This window comes from Strix aluco, chromosome 18 (genome assembly GCF_031877795.1).
Source record: "Strix aluco isolate bStrAlu1 chromosome 18, bStrAlu1.hap1, whole genome shotgun sequence".
Taxonomy (NCBI): Eukaryota; Metazoa; Chordata; class Aves; order Strigiformes; family Strigidae; genus Strix; species Strix aluco.
This window is the reverse complement of record NC_133948.1, coordinates 10,648,688-10,665,718: the sequence shown is the minus strand read 5'-3', so window position 1 is coordinate 10,665,718 and position 17,031 is coordinate 10,648,688. Positions and strand designations below refer to the sequence as shown.

The following is a 17,031-nucleotide window of genomic DNA, read 5'->3' as shown; positions in this document are numbered from 1 at the left end:
CGCAGGAGCTGCTCGCTGCCTGCTCAGCACAGCCCGGACGCCAACACAGCTGCTAAAGCCAGACTGATTTTATTCAAATTGGGAATGTAAAACAGAATAATAATAATAAAAAAAAAACAAGCACCCAACCCTCACTGGCTTCAGAGCAGAAAGCCACAGGCAAACCATGTCCGGGCTTTCCTTCTCCTCCTTCGCCCTCCCGTGTTAAGGCTGCGTTCACCACTGGCGACAGGAGGGAGGAGGGACGGGTTCAACCCTGGCTCCCACACCTCCCCGGTGCCTTTGGGAGAAGTTTGGCACAAACTGGTGGGGCTGAGCCCAGCATGGGGCAGGGCAGGGTTCGGGCCCCACAGCCACAGGTATTAGTGGGTCAGCATGAAGCTCTGAAAGCTACAGGATTACCTATGGGGCCGCGGAGAGGCGGCGGGAGGGCAGATGGGGGGAATGTGGCAGAAGAAGGGGTTTGCACCCCTGGCCGAGGGGCCAAGTCTGCGGTACGGGGCTGTACCTCCTCACCCCGGCTCGCACACGCGTCTCAACTGTAAACGGCAAGTGATGGGGGCACCCGGCTCGCCCCAATCCCGGTCCCGCGGTGAGGAGAACTAAAGGCCTGGCTGTATGTGCAATTTTGAGCAGCACCTGCTCAGCAACCCCGGGCTAAGCAGGACCCCAGGGGGTCTCAGTGCTGGCAGGGAGGAGGAAGGAGGGAGGCCAGGGTAGTGCCAGTGGGTAACTGCCCTCCCGTCCCCGTGGGTGTAGAGGTGGTGGGCCCCCCCCGAGCTGCTGTGAGATGTGGTGCATTGCTCCCAGTCAGCGGTGTCGGCCCCAGGAGCTTCTGCCCGCTGTGATGCCTGGTGCACAGCTTGGCCATTGCACCCACACGGCTCAGGGGGGATCTCCGCACCCCCAGAAAAAGCTGGCCCCCAGGCAGCTGGCAGCTCCTGGTTGCTGGGGGGCCCTGGGGGCATAGGGCCACCATCCCAGGGGACACCTCACCCCGGAGACCAGGAGGAAGTGTCACCAGGGGATCGGGGTGGGCATAACTGGGATGCTGGGGGTCTGGATGCTGGGATGCTGCTTCCTCCCCACTCCTTTTAGCACACAACTAATAATTTAACCTGCTCCAGAGCCTGTTCCTAAACATAAAGGTGGCCGGGTGTGGGGGGAGGGCGTGCGTGTGGGGCAGACTTGGCCGCCGGGCAGTGCCAGCAAGCACCTGCGGGCTTGGTCACGGCTCTCCGGCTGCAGCCCCGCGGGGCAAGGGAGGTGGGGGCCGCCCCGGCCCGGCCCCCTCAGTCCGTTTTCCACACCTTGTTGAGGAACTTGACCACCTCATCGTAGATGACGAAGACGATGGCCACGTCGAGGCAGACGCGGCCCAGGCGAGGCACCGTGCCCTTGTAAAACCTGCGGGGGATAGAGGGGGGCCGTCGGGCTGGGTGCCCTCACAGCCCCCTCCCCGCCCATCCTGCCCCGCCCCCCCCCCGTGCCGCCCCTTGCCCATCCCCGCCACAGGGCTTACGCCAGGGGCCCTTCGTATTTCATGATCTGGTAGGCACAGTCCCAGGTGCTCTTGTACTTGTGTGCTTCCAGTCCCTGTGGAATGGAAAAAGCAGGGTCAGAGGCCAGAGCCAGGGGTACATCTGGGGGCATTTTGTGGGGGAGGCAGAGAGCTGAGGGTGTACCAGGAGGAACCAACCCCCCTTCACTGCTGCAGGCCACGAAACTTGGCAGGGATGTCCCCACCTCTGTGCAAACACTTCCCAGCACCCCCACGGCCCAGCTGAGAGGAGGCAGCATCCCCAGGCTCCCCCGAAACCTCGCCAGAATTGGGCACCTGACCCAGGGGCTGCACAAAACAGCTCCCAAACAGTGAGTGACCCCAGCCCACCACAGGCAGAGTGGCCCCACACCGTGCCCTGGTGCCGTACCTGCATCCTGGTCTTCACCACATCCAAGGGGGTGTTGCCAAAGACACTCGCAGCTCCGGCAAGGGCTCCAAACACCCCCGTGACAAAGGGGTTGATGACCTTGTTGGGATCGTCCCCTGGGAAGGAGGAGAGGTTGAGGGCAGTGGTGGTGTGGGGATGAAGCATGGCATCCCCAAGGGAGCCCACAAGGATGGTCCCAGGTCTGGCTGCTCGTGGTCAGGACTTGTACCATGCTAAGCTGGGGACCAGGGCCTTTGGAGGGGCCTGTCCAGCAGCATCAGCCCCACGGAGCCCAGGCAGCACTGAGGGGCTCAGGGTGGGGGTGAAGGTGATGCTCCGGCACCAGGACTTTGCAGCCCCACGAGCTGGGGCCCCCCTGCCCCAGCTTTCACCTTTCTCTATCACAAGAGGCTGAGCCACAAGAAGCGGAAGATGTGCTGATGGAAAGCCCAAGCCTAACTCCCGAGGATGGGCTGGGGGACCCAGCAATGCAGCTGGCGTGGCTTGGGGGCATGGGAGCACCATACCTTTGTACCAGTTCTTGAGGGAGGTCATGACAAAGAAGCGGATGGCCTGGTTTGATCCCTGCTTGAGGACAGTTGCGGTTAAGCCCTGGTAGGTTCCCTTCAATCCTGCAGCAAGAGAGGGCATTGGAGGGGAGCACCAGCCTCACACAGGCAGAGAAAAACCTCCCTGGGCCGCTGGTCCCAGCCTGTACCCGTCCCCCACCTCCCACCCCATCCCTGCACCGTGGAGTACCAACTTCCCCGGGACTCACCCTGTTCCCGAACGATCTCCCGGACGCCGTGGAAGAAGCCGCGGTATTTGGGCTTGGGGGAGCACTGGTCATGGATAAACTTGACCTGTGGGGAGACGACGTGCTCGTCCTGGCTGAGGCGAGGGGAGATGCGATGGCCCCAAAGGGCTGCTGGGCACCTCTCGCCTTGCTCCAGGGATGGCCCCGAGATCAGAGCTGACCCACGTGACCAGGCAACACTGGGTGAGACCATGGGGGAAGCCTGCGCCCACAGCCAGCAGTGTATTTTGCAGAGGAAAACCTGGGAAACCGCCCCTGCAAGCGATCCGCATGGGTTTTACAGTGCTAAAATGGGTGACAGGATGGCTCCTGGGTGGGGGGGTCCTCCCTGGAGCAGGGAAGGATCCACAGCCACCAGACCTGACCTATCCATGGGGCTTTCCAGCATCAGCTCTTCCCCTACAAAACCAGCCCGAGCAAACCCACCAGCCCTCAGGTCCCTGAAAGCTGGGCATCCCTGGCTCTCGCCCCCTCCCAACCTGGCCCAGGGAGGGGTGCTGGGGCAGGGGGACACTGGTGGCTGCTTCCCACCCACCTTTATGGTCTCCATGGGGCAGACCACCACCACGGCCTCGGCCACACCAGCGCCCAGCCCACAGATGAGGCCCCGTGTGCTGTCCAGCCGCCCCTTCTCATCTCTCATCTGGTTGCTGAGGAACTCGAACATCCCGAACCTGCAAAGGAGCCACCGTGCCAACCCCCAAGCGCCCGGCCGCGGGGCTGCACCCCATGCTCTGGGTCGGTCCCTGGGAGCAGCCACGCAAGAGGACCCTCTCCATCTGAGAAAGCACCCAGCTTTGGCAAAGTGCCGCTGGGGACACCAAGGACAAACCCACCCCACTGTTTGCTGCTGTCTGAGGTCCCCCCCAACTCACCCCATGCCATGGGGGACACCTACCTGACGGCAGCTTTGGGGATGGAGCCGTACACCAGCGAGCTGAGCCCTCGGTACAGCCCCCGAATGCCATGGTCGCGGACAGTCTGCTTCACGCAGTCCCCTGCGGCAGAGCACAGCGGTGCCACCGTTACCCGCCACACCGAGGGCCACTGTGTCACCCCCACTGCCCACCCCACCAAACCCCGCTCACCCCCCCAGCTCCAACCAGGCTCCGCAGGAGCCTCCAGATCCAGCCGGTGGGTTGGTGCAGGGCACTGGGTGCGCGCTCACCGATGCCCTTGTAGCGGGGAGGGTTTGCCTTCTCGTCCAGCTGCAGCTGCGTCTTCACATACTCGGTGGGGAATGTGATGCAGATCTCGATCCCTCCGGCCAGGCCACCTGGGTGGGAGAGGAGGGGATGCTGGAGCCTGGAGCAGCACCGTGCCCATCCAGCGCCAAGTGGCTGCTGCTGGCTTCAAGACAGCTGAACCCGAGACCTCTGGCAGCCGGGTCTGGGCTGGGACACCGTGTCCCTGTCCTCAACAAACCCCCGGGGACTTCACATGGCAGCTGGGCTCTGTGCCAACCCGGCACCCAGCAGAGGCATCACCACCTGGTCATGGCAAGAGCTGGCAAGGGGATCGGCCAAAGGGGTGGGAAAACCGGGCAAAACACCACACCCATGGCTGCTGTTTCCCCTTCAAAGGCACCTCTCCCCTCCACAGCCCCGCACCCCATACGTGAGCTGCCAGCATGGGGGTTTATAAACCCGACGGAGCCCAACGGTGCTGCACGAGGCCCAGCACCACTCATCCAGCGCCGGCAGGAGCCCATTTGCAGACTGAGCCATGCCAGCGCGGAAGCGCAATTATCATCAAGCCTGTCTGGCCGCCCCAGGCTCACGCAGCGGTGGCTGCTGGGCACTGATTACACTGGCTGAAGCCTTTCCCACCACAGCCAGGGGACACGCCAGCACCACAGCAACAAGTGGCACCAGCTCTCGGTGGTTGGGCTCCCGTTGGCTCGCTCGAAGCACTTGCAGCCGGCCCTGCTGCGAGCTGCCTCGGGGCAGCAGAACCAACCCCGGCTGGGCTGGGGGTCCCCAGGAGCTGGGCTCTCTCCGGCCGGCTAACAACCGCCCAGCTCGTTTCCTTGCATCAAAGCACAGCCGGGTCCTGCCGAGCAGCGGGAGCTCTTTGTGCCGGTGCAAAGAGGAAGCACGGGGCCCAGCCAAGCTCCCCCAGGCCTCGCAGGAGCAAACCCCGCTGCAGCCCAGGCCAGGGCACGAGCCAACACTGGGGCAAAGCCCCTGAGCAGCAGCTTTACACGGTGCAATGCTGGGGAGCCCCAGGATGCTGCCGCTGGGGCTGGGCACCCACCAGAGCAGCCCTCGAGGGCCTCCTGGCTCCTTGCCCAGGGAGGGCGACTCGGGCCCCAGGCCGCAGGACATGGCCCGGTGCGGGGCCAGGTCGGCTGCAGCTTTCAGTCTCCCACACCACCTGCACCAGCCCCTGCAGTCCAGCCACGCTCTCAGTGTGACAGCAGCACTGCGGCTCCCGCCACAGCCACCCCCGGCACGGCTCTGCCACGGCCCAGGGAGGAAGGGCCAGCACAGGGGCTGGGGGCAGTGGTGGGTTATCCTGCTCTGCGATCAAGTACAGACCTGATGCCACGCAGCGGAGCACAGCTCTGCTTATCAGCACCCTCCAAAGTACTCTGCAAGGGGACACTGATAGGGGACACGGCAGCCCATGGGACGGGGAGCCAGGCCATGGCTGCTCCCTGTGACAGCACCAGCCAGCCCCAACTCCTTGGACAGCAGAGTTTCTCATATAGTCTTAATTTCTTCTGTACAGTCTCTCCAGATTTACAAGAGAGAACCTTAGTTTCTCTGGTGCTGCCTCCAGCTCCCTCCCGCAGAGCGCCCCTGGCAAAGCCGCTCACCCAGCACAGGGATGTCCTGGGGGGCAGGCTGGCATCCCCCAGGGCACCGCTACCTTCTCTCAGTGAAGAGAGAGGGGTGTCCTTCTGGAGGGAAAGGAAAGCAGCCTCACTGTACTCCCTCCAGCAGCTGGGCAGCACCCACCTTAAAACAGCCTTATCCTGGGTTTTCCCCCAGGCACAAGCAGCAGTGGGCTGCGCTCCTCGGTGCCAGCACTCAGCACAGCCGAGATGACAGGAAAGCCCAGCTCCACGCTCCAAGAGTAACCCCCTCCTCCTGCAGACATGGCGGGGTGGGGATGCCATGGCACTGAGCGCTGGTCCCCCAGCCCCAGGGCAGGACTTGCCAGCCCAGCCTGGCAGCATCCTGGCCCCATGGAGCACTGGGGACAGGGCACGAGGCCAGCTCGGCTCCACAGCAGCAGACAAAGGCCCCTTGTTTCCTGCTGTGTTCCCAGGAGGGGCTGTGGCTGCTCAGCACGGGCCAGGCAGGCACCTCCCAGGAGGCAGCGATGGGTGACTGCGGCCAGCCTTTACGCCTCCGCAGCACCCTGTGCTTTGGCGGCGTGGGAGGAAGCCGTGGCAGCCGCAGCGAGGCCAGCTCACGCCACTGCGGCCAGCCACCGCCGCTCCTCTGCTACACCACAGGAAGACAGCCACCATCCCCAGGGTCCCCAGAGCAATCCTGCTGCTCCCCTCAACCGTGTCCCGTCCTCGGCATGTCCAGCAGACATGGCAGACACTGCAGGTCCCACAGCAGCGGGAGCTGGGGGCTTGCCAAGCACTATAATTACTCCTGCAAAGTCAAACAGCTCCTGTGGGAAAAGCTGGGGGGTCCCTGGCGAACAATGTGATGAGAAGCGGTGTCCTCCAGCTGGGTGCAATGGTCCCCGAAAAGCTGAGTACCAGCTGGCACCTCTCTGTGCTGCTACACACCACTGTGCCACCAGCCCCACTGCCAACGCAGCCACACAAACACCCCAGGTGCTGCCAAGGCCACTTCCCTCCCTCCTACACTGCAGACCTAAAGTGCTGGACATTTTAAGAGCTGTAAACATCTGTTCCCTCTCAGTCCCCCAGCACCAGTGGCTGCTCCAGCACCTCCAGGAGCCAGACAGCAGGGAAACACCCGGGACAAGCACCAGTCCAGGGCAACCAGCACCTCAGTTATGGCAGCCACACCAAATGGCACAGGAAGGGATGCTGCGCCTCCTGCAACCTGCCCACAGCCTCAGCAGCTGCCAGGATTAAGGGCATTTGTCCATGCTGGGGAGGCAGAGAGGCTCTGCCCAGCATCCCATGGGCAAAACTGCATCCACAGGAGCCTGTGAGTGTCCTGGCAAAGGTACAGCGTGCTGTTCCTGGGAACCAGCAGCCTCTGGGGCATGGAGCCACCTGAGCTAAGGAGGAACAGGGCACCCACGCTGGCTCCCCACAGCAAACCACAAGCTGAATGCAAAAGGTGTCCCCAGCCCAGAGCCACCCTGGCCCGCTGCAGCACACACACATGGCCCCGTCTGTGGCAGGGGACACCCCAGGGCCCGAGCAGAGTGGCAGGGACATGGCTGGACGCTGGCCCCCTGACTGCCTCCATCACCACTCACGGGGGACAGGGGAGGGGAGGGGACCCTGCCCGAAGGCTGCCCTGCTGCTGCACAGCCAGGACAGACTCCGACACCCCTTTGGCAGCTCCGCACAGGCAAATTACAGGGCAGGTAAACAGGCCTGTTCAGGGAAATGCACCCAGAGGAGGATCTTCTCCCTGGCCCTGCTCTGGGACATGTGCTGCCAGCGCTGCCAGGTCCCCTCCCTGCCCCCTGGTGTTGCTCTGGCCCCAAATCCCACGGGAAGGTGCTCCACAGAAGGCAGGGACTCCAGACGAACTCCATGACTTGGGGCAATTTTAACCCCTTCCCTCCCTGGAAGTGAGACCCATCAGAGGTCAAGTGTCCTCTCCCCATGCTGTTTTATTCCACCAGGAACCTTATTCTATGCAAATAAATCACCCTACTGCCCATGAGCAGCAGCCTCTTTCAGCCCCTCTCCCTCGACAGGGCTGTCGAGTGCTTTGCAACCTGTTTACCCGGACTTTAACCAGCAGCTTCAGCTATTGCAACACTGCGGAGTCAGCAGGAACAGCCCACAGCCAGCACTCAGGAGGTGAAAGAGCAAGTGGGGCAGCCCGGAGGCCGAGCCAAGGCTTTTGGCTATTAGCTGGATGCAGCAGAGGCAGAGGAGAGAGGACGTCCTTCAGGGAAGGTCGCTCTGCCCGGCCCAGAGAAGGTCCCTCGGGCGGGGGGGATCCCACGCCCGGTGTTAGGAATGGCTCCCTGCCTGCAGCGTGCCTGCAAGCGCCCGCCTGCCAGCAATCCTGACCTCGCAGGCCCAGCAGGGAAGGGAAAGAAGGGAAAAATACCTGTTTGTCAGCCACTTGGCATGATTTTCCCAGAAAAAGTTCAGCTCTCCTCTGTGGAGGGGCCAGCAGAGTTATTCGGGGACATGGCTGGGGAGAGTTGGCAGAAAGGAGAGGGGTTTGGGGGACAGCAGGAGGGTGCTGCCCCTGCAACACTCACGCAGCGCCCTCAGGTTCAGTCAATGACCTCAAACCCCATTAGTGAGCAGCTTCTGGGGACACCACCAGCCACCCCCTGACCAGCCCATCCCAGGGACCCCACCTCCAGCACCCAGTGGGTGCCAAGGGCAGGAGGATGCAGCCGTGATGGGGAAGACGAGTAGAACATCGGAGGCTGACACAAACCAAGGCTGCACAGTTGGGGTTGGCACTGCCAGCCCCTGCAAACCCCTACCCAGAGGGGCAAGTGCCCCAGCAAGCAGAGCACTCACTACCTTGCTCAGGAGCCACAGAGGGGCAGGAGGTGGCACTGGCCCTCTTCCACTCCTGCAAGTGGCTGCGCCTGCAAAAACATCCTGCTCCTGCTGACAGAGCAGCAGGGCTCTGTGCAGCTCTGATGAGAAGTGAGCACCTGGAGAGCAATTTCAGCCTCTCCATTTTAGGGGTAATTTCAGATGCAGATACACAAGCACTTGATTTCCATACAAAAAGCTCCTTTTAACTTCAGATTTGGCAGGATCCTTTCAGGACAGAGGCAGTTATTCCTAAGGGCCTGGAAGCAAAGCAGCAGAGCTCCCACAGGATCCATGTCTGAAGCTTGCCCTTCCTGCAGGCTGTGTGGCTCAGGATGGAGGGAAGGCACAAACAGGCTTCCAGCTCCTCTCCAGAGCACCAGTGAAAGCTGACCCCCACACTCCCCCCTTTTTGGAAGGCACCCAGCCCACTTGCAGAAGGTGCGGGTGTACAGGGTGAGCTGAGCAGCCGAGACGTGACACGGGTCACACGCTGTGGGCACAGCCAGCAATTCTGCCCACCTCCTGAATGCTGTGCTTACAGTTCCTACCCTCATGAGGGGACTTGGTGCCCTTCCCTGTTAGCCAAGATACTTTTCAGAGCTGGGGAAATAAAAAACAAAAAAATAAAAATAATCAAAGACCAGCAGGGTGCTACAAATCAAGGAGGTAGAAATACCAGCTCATGACGGTTCTCTGCAGCCCAGGTCTCTCTGCCTGCTCCCTGCCGCTGCGGGATCGACCCCTCCTTGGCAGCCATCCATGCTGCTCTTGAGCCACATATTAACATAACCCAGCTAAAGGCAGTGGTGGAGAAATCCTACCATGACCACAGTGGTGAAACGAGTTTAACAAGCCCCACCCTCTCCGCATCATCCCACCACGGGCCATCTTGTGAAATGGGCTCAGAGGCAGAGCCTGGCTCAGGAGCAGGCAGGCACCTTGCTGGGGACAGCACTCTCAGAGAAAGAGCTGGCTGTCAGCAGGGCCGAAAGGCCAGAGGGCTGGCTGTCAGCAAGGCTGGCGCTGCAGTCCTCACCTGGGCACCTCCTCCTGCCGTGCACAGCCCTTCACCACCCATCCACAGCCCCATCCTTGGGGAAAACCACCACGTGGACTGTTCTGTGGGAAAGGGTCTTACACGGCGCTGAGATCAGGGAAGGCCACTTCCCCCAAACCAGACTGCTAAAAGATTACCTGTGTGTCAGTTAGAAGGGAAAAAACACGTCTTGCAACAGGTCAGCCCATCTCAGAGAGCATCCATCCCCTGCCCTGGGGCTAGGGCCCTTGGACAGTCTCCTATCTGATAGGGGCAAGGCCGGTGGGGGACACGGGGGTTCAGCATATCCATCGGTAAATACGCACACGGCCGCTTTCGTCACAGGAGTGTGCTACGGCCAGGCTGGCAAAAGTCTGAACCCCACCGGAGATACACAGAACGACAAACATGAAACGCACCTCTCTGTACCCTGTGCCATCGGGTGGATAAACAGCCCCGTGCAAACAGCACTGCAGATAATGCTGGGGATGGGATGGAGTAATTTGTCCCTAATCTTACTGGAACTGTCCTGTTTCAACAGGCCACCCTTTCACAACCCGCTCATTCATCGCCTCTGCGCTTACTTCTCAATGGGTCAATATTGCACTAAATCATTATTATATTTTAAACTCCTTGGCTATGAGTATGACGACAAAAGCCACTTCCCTTTGCTCGCAGTCACAGCATCATCTGCCTTCGGTGATGACTTCACCTTTGGGGACTGCCAAGTCCCCCATCCCAGCTCAACTCACCTTCTCCCCACTGCCCTGCACACCCTGAGGCCCTGCTTCCACTGCTGTGTGCTGGCTCCTGGCCAACCCACCATACTGCTTCCGACACCTGCTCCTTAAGTATCCAAAAATCTTTTCTAAAGACAGGCAACAGGGAGCCGACATTGCAGCCCAGGGCTGTCAGACACCTCCCCCAGCACAGCCCCGTAGCTGTATGAGGGAGCCGCTGCCAGGACTGAGGCTTCCTCAGGGACAGGCTCTGGTCCCCTGGCCACCAGCACAGGGGAACAACGATGTATCAGGCACTGGAGCGCAGGCAGAGAGAGGAGATGTCTAAAAATCAACCCCTGCTGTCAGGAGGTGATGTGAGACCTCAGGGCACAAGCACAGGGTCACCTCCGCCGAGGCAGGAGCAGGGAGGGTGCGTTGGCATGCACTGCACAAGGCCATCAGAGATGAGAGATGCTGCAACATCCCTGAGCTGTCAGCTCGTGGTGCTCATCGTCTCCAGGAAGACGGATAGTTCCTTCTGATCATTTACGTCAACCCAAAGAAAATGGTCGCCTGCAGAATGTCAAGCAGAGCATCAGGCATGTGAAAATCTCAGAAACTCACATTTCAAAGCCCAGGGTTAACCCCCAGCTCACACAGAATTCATTCAGACCGAAGAAGCTGGGCATCCCGATGTGGTTTCCCAGTCCTAGGGCCAACAGCCTCCTCCCACCAGAAGCCTTGGGGCTGCTCTAGGTTTCCGCAGCAGCTGCAGTCCATGAGGGCTCCCAGGCAGGCAAGAACGCACTCAAAGCCACCGTGCTCCTTTTGCCCCACTCCCTAAACAATGACAGCCAGAGGAGGCAACCCCAGGGGAAAACACAGCCAGGCGTGATGCACCGAGGGCAAGCAGACCTGGCAACACTGGTTCCCTCCATGCTCACCAGTCCTCCCCCACAGCCATGTTCAGCCCACCACCCGGCTCAGCATCGAGGGGGGAACATCCCCTACTCTGGTGTGAGCACCGGCACCCATCTAAAAGCCAAGGGAGCATGCTGGACCACAGCCATTCCCAGCAGCACAACCTCCCTCCCACCCTCCCAGGAGGGCAATGGCCCTGGAAGCCCAGGTGGACTTGGGACTTCTGGGAAAGGAGTCCTACTCTGCAAGAAGCAAGTCTCAGCTTTCACACCCAGTCCTCGACTCCTCTCCTCTGTAGGTACAGCATATCCTAAGAAAGATCGTACCAAGAGATTAACAAAGAAGAGGAAACTGAAGCTCTAATTAGTGCTTTGTTTCTCATGTGATCCTGGGCTCCCTGCTAAACGTGTGCTTCATGCCTTACCCTGTAGGCCCTTCTCTTTCTCCCTGCAGACCCCCTCTGCCCCCTTCCCATGTTCCTCCTGGGACCTTGGTGCATGTTGCTGCTATTTTCCAGCAGTACTCAATGTTTGTAGTGGACACCAGAGCAGCAGCCACGACCATTGTGAGCTCTTTCCAAATCAAGCATCATGTAGGACAGCATCCAGGCGTCCTGCCTCCCTGACCAGGCAGGATTAGGTGTAGGCAGAAATAGCAACTGTGAACCAGCCTCCGGGCGAGCAGAGGTACCATGCGAAGAGCAAGGCAGCTGGGAGCTTCTCGTGGGAGGGAGCAGACCCCAGGCTTCAAAGCTGGCTAAAAACAGAGTAAGACTGTACTTAACTCTGGGCAGGGCACACAAAGCCTTTCATCAAACAGCTGCTGCTAACCAGGAGTAAAGTTCTCAGGAGAAGGGCAGGGGTGCGGGGGTTTGCCTGCAAAATGGCAAGGACCATTTGTGCTGGGCTCTGAATAGTCCACCACAGGCTGGCTTGAGCTGACTTAACAGCACTGCGGTGCCCAAAACCCCAGCAAGGAGCCCTCACAGGGGTGACTGCCTCCACCAGCTCTGCAGCCAGCGCTCCCATCTTGCCACTTGCTGCCTTTATTTCAATCTCCCTGCTTGCCCATCGCAGTGCGGCCCTGCGCTGGGAGCTGGCAGCACCCATCCATCCCTGCAGGAGGCTGGTGGGAGGGAACCCGGTGGGCTGAGGGGTTTGTTTGGAAACAAAGGCACAGAAACTGAAAGCTGGCTGTAGGGAGGCTGGAGACACGGCTGGACTCCAGGGTCTGGCTGCTAACAGGTTATTCCCAGCAGAAGAGACACAAGCTGGTCCTCAAACCAAGAAAATTATGTGAGCTTTACAACAGGTAACTGAGCCAGCAGATGAGTTAGAAAGACACAGATAACATCCATGTGAGCATAAAGCCTGCATGTTTACAAGTTTTTAACAAAGTTTAAGCTAAGTCACATTATACCAAACCTTAGTGTTCTCCTACAGCCACGTTACTTCTGATCCAGTGCCAGGTCCCCCAAACCAACTTTGTACCATCAGTTCAGAGCCTGGGGGGCTCTTCCTCTTGCAAAGGGGGTGTAGGGGTTGAACAGTGGCAGGGACCCATGCTCACTCAGCTCTGCCCTCTGGAAGTCCATTCTGCATGGAGCACCCCCAAGACCAAGTCCTGGCAGCGACACCCACCCAACCAGCCAGGACGGCCAAGCTGCCTTCGTGCGCTCAGGCCACACACGGCCGCAGCACCGGCAGCAGCACAGGCTGCGTGGTCACAGCAAGGTGAAGCGCTGCCCTGGCACACAACAACTGCTTGGACAAACAAGAGCCCATTAGCGAATTAATTTTTAACTCTGAGTTTGTCTGTTGCAACAACGGGAGGAGAAGAGCTCTTGGCAGCCAGATCTTCACTTGTGTCTCTTCAGAAAAGAGCCAGACCCAGCCTGCTCAGCACGAGGGAACTGTGCCTCCCTGGCAGAGGATCTCAATTAGACACAGGGTCTGGGAGCAGACATGCATCCAGGGTGGGATGACGGCTGCTTATTTAACTCCGCCAGTACAAGGCTGATGAAGCACAGCACAGCTGGAATGGTCCATCTTGGGCACCTCCAGCTACTCAGAAGGTTGAGCTTTGGAGCACACACCCCTGTTGTGCAGACAGATGTCAAATGAGAAACCCTGAGAGCATCAGCAAACCCCCTGAAGTCAGCAGAAACAGCCGCAAACGGCACTGCATCCCCCCAGCAAGGGGCTGGAGGGCTGAGCAGACCGGGACACAGGGAGTTAACAGCAGTGTTCTCCCATCTATGTGGTTCTCTAATACAATTAGATGCCACAGAGGCTTGGCTGGACTTCTGCCCATTAACCAATTACTATGATTTGCTGCAGGCGAGGAGAGGACTAGCATCTCAATAGGGTCCTTCTTCTACCTCTGCAGCCTCACATGGACACGGAAGGGCTTCTCCAAGCGGGGGCATGTGCAGCTTTGCACTATGTTGCCCAACCTGACACCTGGCAGAGGCCACAAGCACCATGCTCCTTCCTTTACACCAGAACAGCTTCCAAACACACCCACGGCAACTTTCCTGGCAGGGGAGAGCAAGGCAAGGCTGCTGCGGCCTCTTTCACAGTGTGGATAAGCCATCCACAGCTGATGATCCCCGATTACAAACGTACACAAAGGCTACGGAAGTCTCCTGATGCCCTGGCCCAGGCAGCGCTAACCTGACACAGCGCACATGGGCAGTGAGTTCGGAAAGACTGGGAGGGCTGGATGGGGAGCAAAAAGCCTGTCTTTCCCATCTTAAACTTGGATTAAATCCCATTTAAAAGACCTCTAAATAAAAGGGACTAAGAGGCCTGAACTAAGAACCCACTTTGAGGGGGTGACAGCCCAAATCTCAAGACCCCTGCAGAGCACAGAGCTCTGGAGCAGTCTGGCCTCACCGAAGGTCTCGTTCGAACCCTCTCGTTTGGCTGCAGCTGCCTCCTCCTCATGCCCCAGCCCCTTGGCCTGGCAGCTCGGGTGACAGCATGGACCCCTCCAGGCGACATGACCCTGGGAGGCTTCGTCACCCTTTGCACACTCCCTCCGTTTCTCCGGCAGTTCTCCGGCGCTGCGCGACGGGAGGCTGACCACCGAGGCCAGGGGCCAGCACCGGCGGCAGAGCCGGAGCAGCAGGGGCTCGGGTCCCCGCACCCAGCCGGAGGGCAGGCAGCTCCTCCCGGGTCCCTGCTGCACGAGGCTGGAACTCTGCCCTTGGAGGGGAGCAGAGAGTTGGACAGATGAACAAAGGCATAATCGTAGGAGGAGGAATTGGCTGGAAAACACAAAAGCTCTAAAACACGCCAATCATGTCGAGACCACGATGGCTCATTTCAAAGGGAAGACTCTAAGTCCTGCGAGTGGCAGGAGAAACCAGGGAGCTAATGAACGGCTACAAAGGAGTTTAACAACCCTTCGACTGTCTTGGACTTCATTCAGCTCAAAGCTCAAACCAGCTACAAGCAGAAGGAAGGGCATTAACTCTGCAGTTACTGCTTAGAGCCTGTTTAGATCCCACGGAAATGGTCAGAATGGACGGGAAAACAAATCCCAGTCCACGGGGACTGATGCTGAGACACAAAGGAGGGACCCCGAAGCCGTCAGAGAAGCTGCATCAAAGCAGCGTGCAAGCAAGGCTGAAGCTGGGAGGACCCGAGCGCTTCTGCCTGCTCCCTTAACGTCTTCAGGGGTGCGTAAGGGGGTCCCCCGCGGCTCCTCCGCCCCCAGCTCAGCTCCCTCCTGCTCACGGGAAAACCCCCCCTGCTGCCCACCCCGCCGTACCGTGGCGAGCATCCCGGCACCCGCAAGGCCACAGGTTGCAGGAACCGCCCCACAGCGACGCTGCGACCCCCGGCCCGCCCCCCCCCGAGCGCTGCCGCCCAAGATCGGGGTGCGCCTGCGGGACTCTCCGGCCGCTGCCAAAGGGGAACCCCGCTTGGCCGCCGGCCGCCGCCCCGGGGCTGGGGGGCTCGCAGGGCGGGGGGACCCCGAGCGGGCAGCAGGCGGGGGGGGGGGGGCGGGCAGGGACAGGGCAACACCTGCGGGGAGCGCGCTGCCCCCCCCGGGGCGGGTCACGGATGCCCACGCTGGCAGCGGCGGCCGGGGAGCTCCGCGGCGGGGAGGGAGGGGTCGCTTACCTGCCAGGATGGCCTTGCCGGGGTGGGTGAGCTTGGCTTTGCCGGCGGGGGCGGCGGCGGCCAGGTGGCGGGGCGCGGTGGGGGCGGGCATGGCCGCGCTGCACCGCGGCTCCTGCGCTGCCCGGCGGCGGCCGGGGCCGTATTTCAGGGCCGCGCCCGCGGAGGGGCGGCCCCGGCGGCGTCACATCCTCGGGGGGGCGGGGCGGGGACAGCATCCCGCGGCCCGGGCTGCGGAAAACGGGCTTCTGGGGCGGGGTGTGGTAGGGAGGGAGGGGGGGGAGAAAAAAAAAAAATTATAAACAAGCGGGCGTAACTCGGGTGGGGCCCGGCTGGGGCTTCGCTAGTACCAAAATGGTGATTTCTTACCCTGCTGCCATAGACCTGCGGGAAAACCCTCGGCGTGGGTCCAAGGAGGAGATGTCAGCCCCGGCTGAGCAGGCGTGAGGCGCAGGGACCGGGGAACGCGGCCTTCCCCCCGCTGAACAGCGGCAAGCACCCAGTGCCGCAGGCAGCACACCCCGGGCACACCTAAACCAGGACTAGCTCTAAAAAGCACCCTAAAAACCCCTCGGTCAGTAGGAGCGGCACAACAGCTCGCTCGCTGCACTTGGACGAAGGTAGAGTTGGCCTTTGCGGGTCGGAGTGTGCTTTAAGAGGTGGGTTTGCTCCTCTCGGGCCTTGTGCTGGCACCAGTCCTGGGTTGGTCAGTGAGGACAGGAGAGCAGGAAAGTCCCGGGGTAGGAGCCACATGTGAACGCTTAACCAAAACATTCTCCAATCAAAAGACTGCTTGTGAGAGCACTGGCACTTTGGCCTTGTTTCAGATTGTAGTTAGGTTGTTAGGGGGGAGGATTTATTAATCACACCACTACTTGTTTTTGCATTATCTGCAGCCGTAAGAAGACAGCCCTTCACTAACTCATGTCTGAAAGCTGTATTTACAGAAGTGCTGGGGAGCGAAACCAACGCTGTTCCCCTTTCTGTCCGGGCTTTCAGAGAGAGCAGGGAACACTGGAGCTGGACTCCAGCACTGTGTTCTCCCTCACACCTGGAGCAGCTGCCCTAGTCCGAAGAGGGAACATTTTGTGTAAGAAAGCTCCCCTGGTCAGGCGTAGAGCACATTCCTGTCGAGACTTGCTATCTGTGCGCTTCGTGACATGATTTTTATTAACAAGACTCAGCACTCAGGCAGCTGGATTCTGGCTGTCAGCCTCATCTGAAAGCAAACTCCACAGCTACAGGGCAGCGATACAGCAGTGGCTTCGTGGCTAAACCAACTGCAGAAAGACCCTCTGGGAAACCGAAGCACCTTTATTCTGCCAGGATTAAAAGCAAATGAACACGTACTTGCATTGCAGAACTCACCCCCGGATGATGCAAGAACTATATGTGGTTTCAGAACAGAGTTAAGACAGTCACAGAGGCAAGTCCAGTGAGGTGGCCCCATGTCAAATTTAAGGCCAGTACAGGGAAGTAAGGGGAAAAAAATAACACATGAAGCGTACAGGGGAGGAACAACCATTCGCAGTCCCAGTTCCAATCCCAGATGCAGAGCAGCTACTCGGTGCTCACTCAGGTTAATAGTACTGGAATGGCAAAAATAAGATAAATCCTTTCAAAGATGGCAAACAAATGGAAATGCATTTCACTGCCTTCCCATCAAATTACCATAACATTCACATATGCTTGTAGACACATTATACCCACTGCTATGAGGCTATGATTACCTTTGCAACAAACACTGTCTCTTATGGATTCCTGAATCAAGTCAGAAAGGCCTTGTGC

The 17,031-nt window shown here is 59.7% G+C and overlaps 1 protein-coding gene across 1 annotated transcript; it reads right to left on the bottom strand.

Moving 5' to 3' along the window:
- Nucleotides 1-53: 53 nt before the first annotated feature.
- SLC25A1 (solute carrier family 25 member 1) lies at nucleotides 54-15,403 on the bottom strand. The gene is made up of 9 exons (XM_074844229.1): nucleotides 15,247-15,403; nucleotides 3,917-4,024; nucleotides 3,647-3,746; nucleotides 3,284-3,422; nucleotides 2,710-2,794; nucleotides 2,459-2,563; nucleotides 1,932-2,047; nucleotides 1,523-1,596; nucleotides 54-1,407 (listed from the first exon to the last, which is right to left on the bottom strand). The coding sequence occupies exons 1-9, from the start codon at nucleotides 15,335-15,337 to the stop codon at nucleotides 1,293-1,295; spliced, it is 933 nt and encodes a 310-aa protein (XP_074700330.1). The 5' UTR covers nucleotides 15,338-15,403; the 3' UTR covers nucleotides 54-1,292.
- Nucleotides 15,404-17,031: the final 1,628 nt, after the last annotated feature.

Coding starts and splice junctions, on each gene's coding strand:
- SLC25A1 (XM_074844229.1), bottom strand. CDS start 15,337: ATGCCCGCCCCCACCGCGCCCCGCCACCTGGCCGCCGCCGCCCCCGCC. Junction 2,795..3,283: donor GCCCCATGGAGACCATAAAG/GTGGGTGGGAAG, acceptor GTCTCCCCACAG/GTCAAGTTTATCCATGACCA. Junction 2,564..2,709: donor GGAGATCGTTCGGGAACAGG/GTGAGTCCCGGG, acceptor CTCTTGCTGCAG/GATTGAAGGGAACCTACCAG.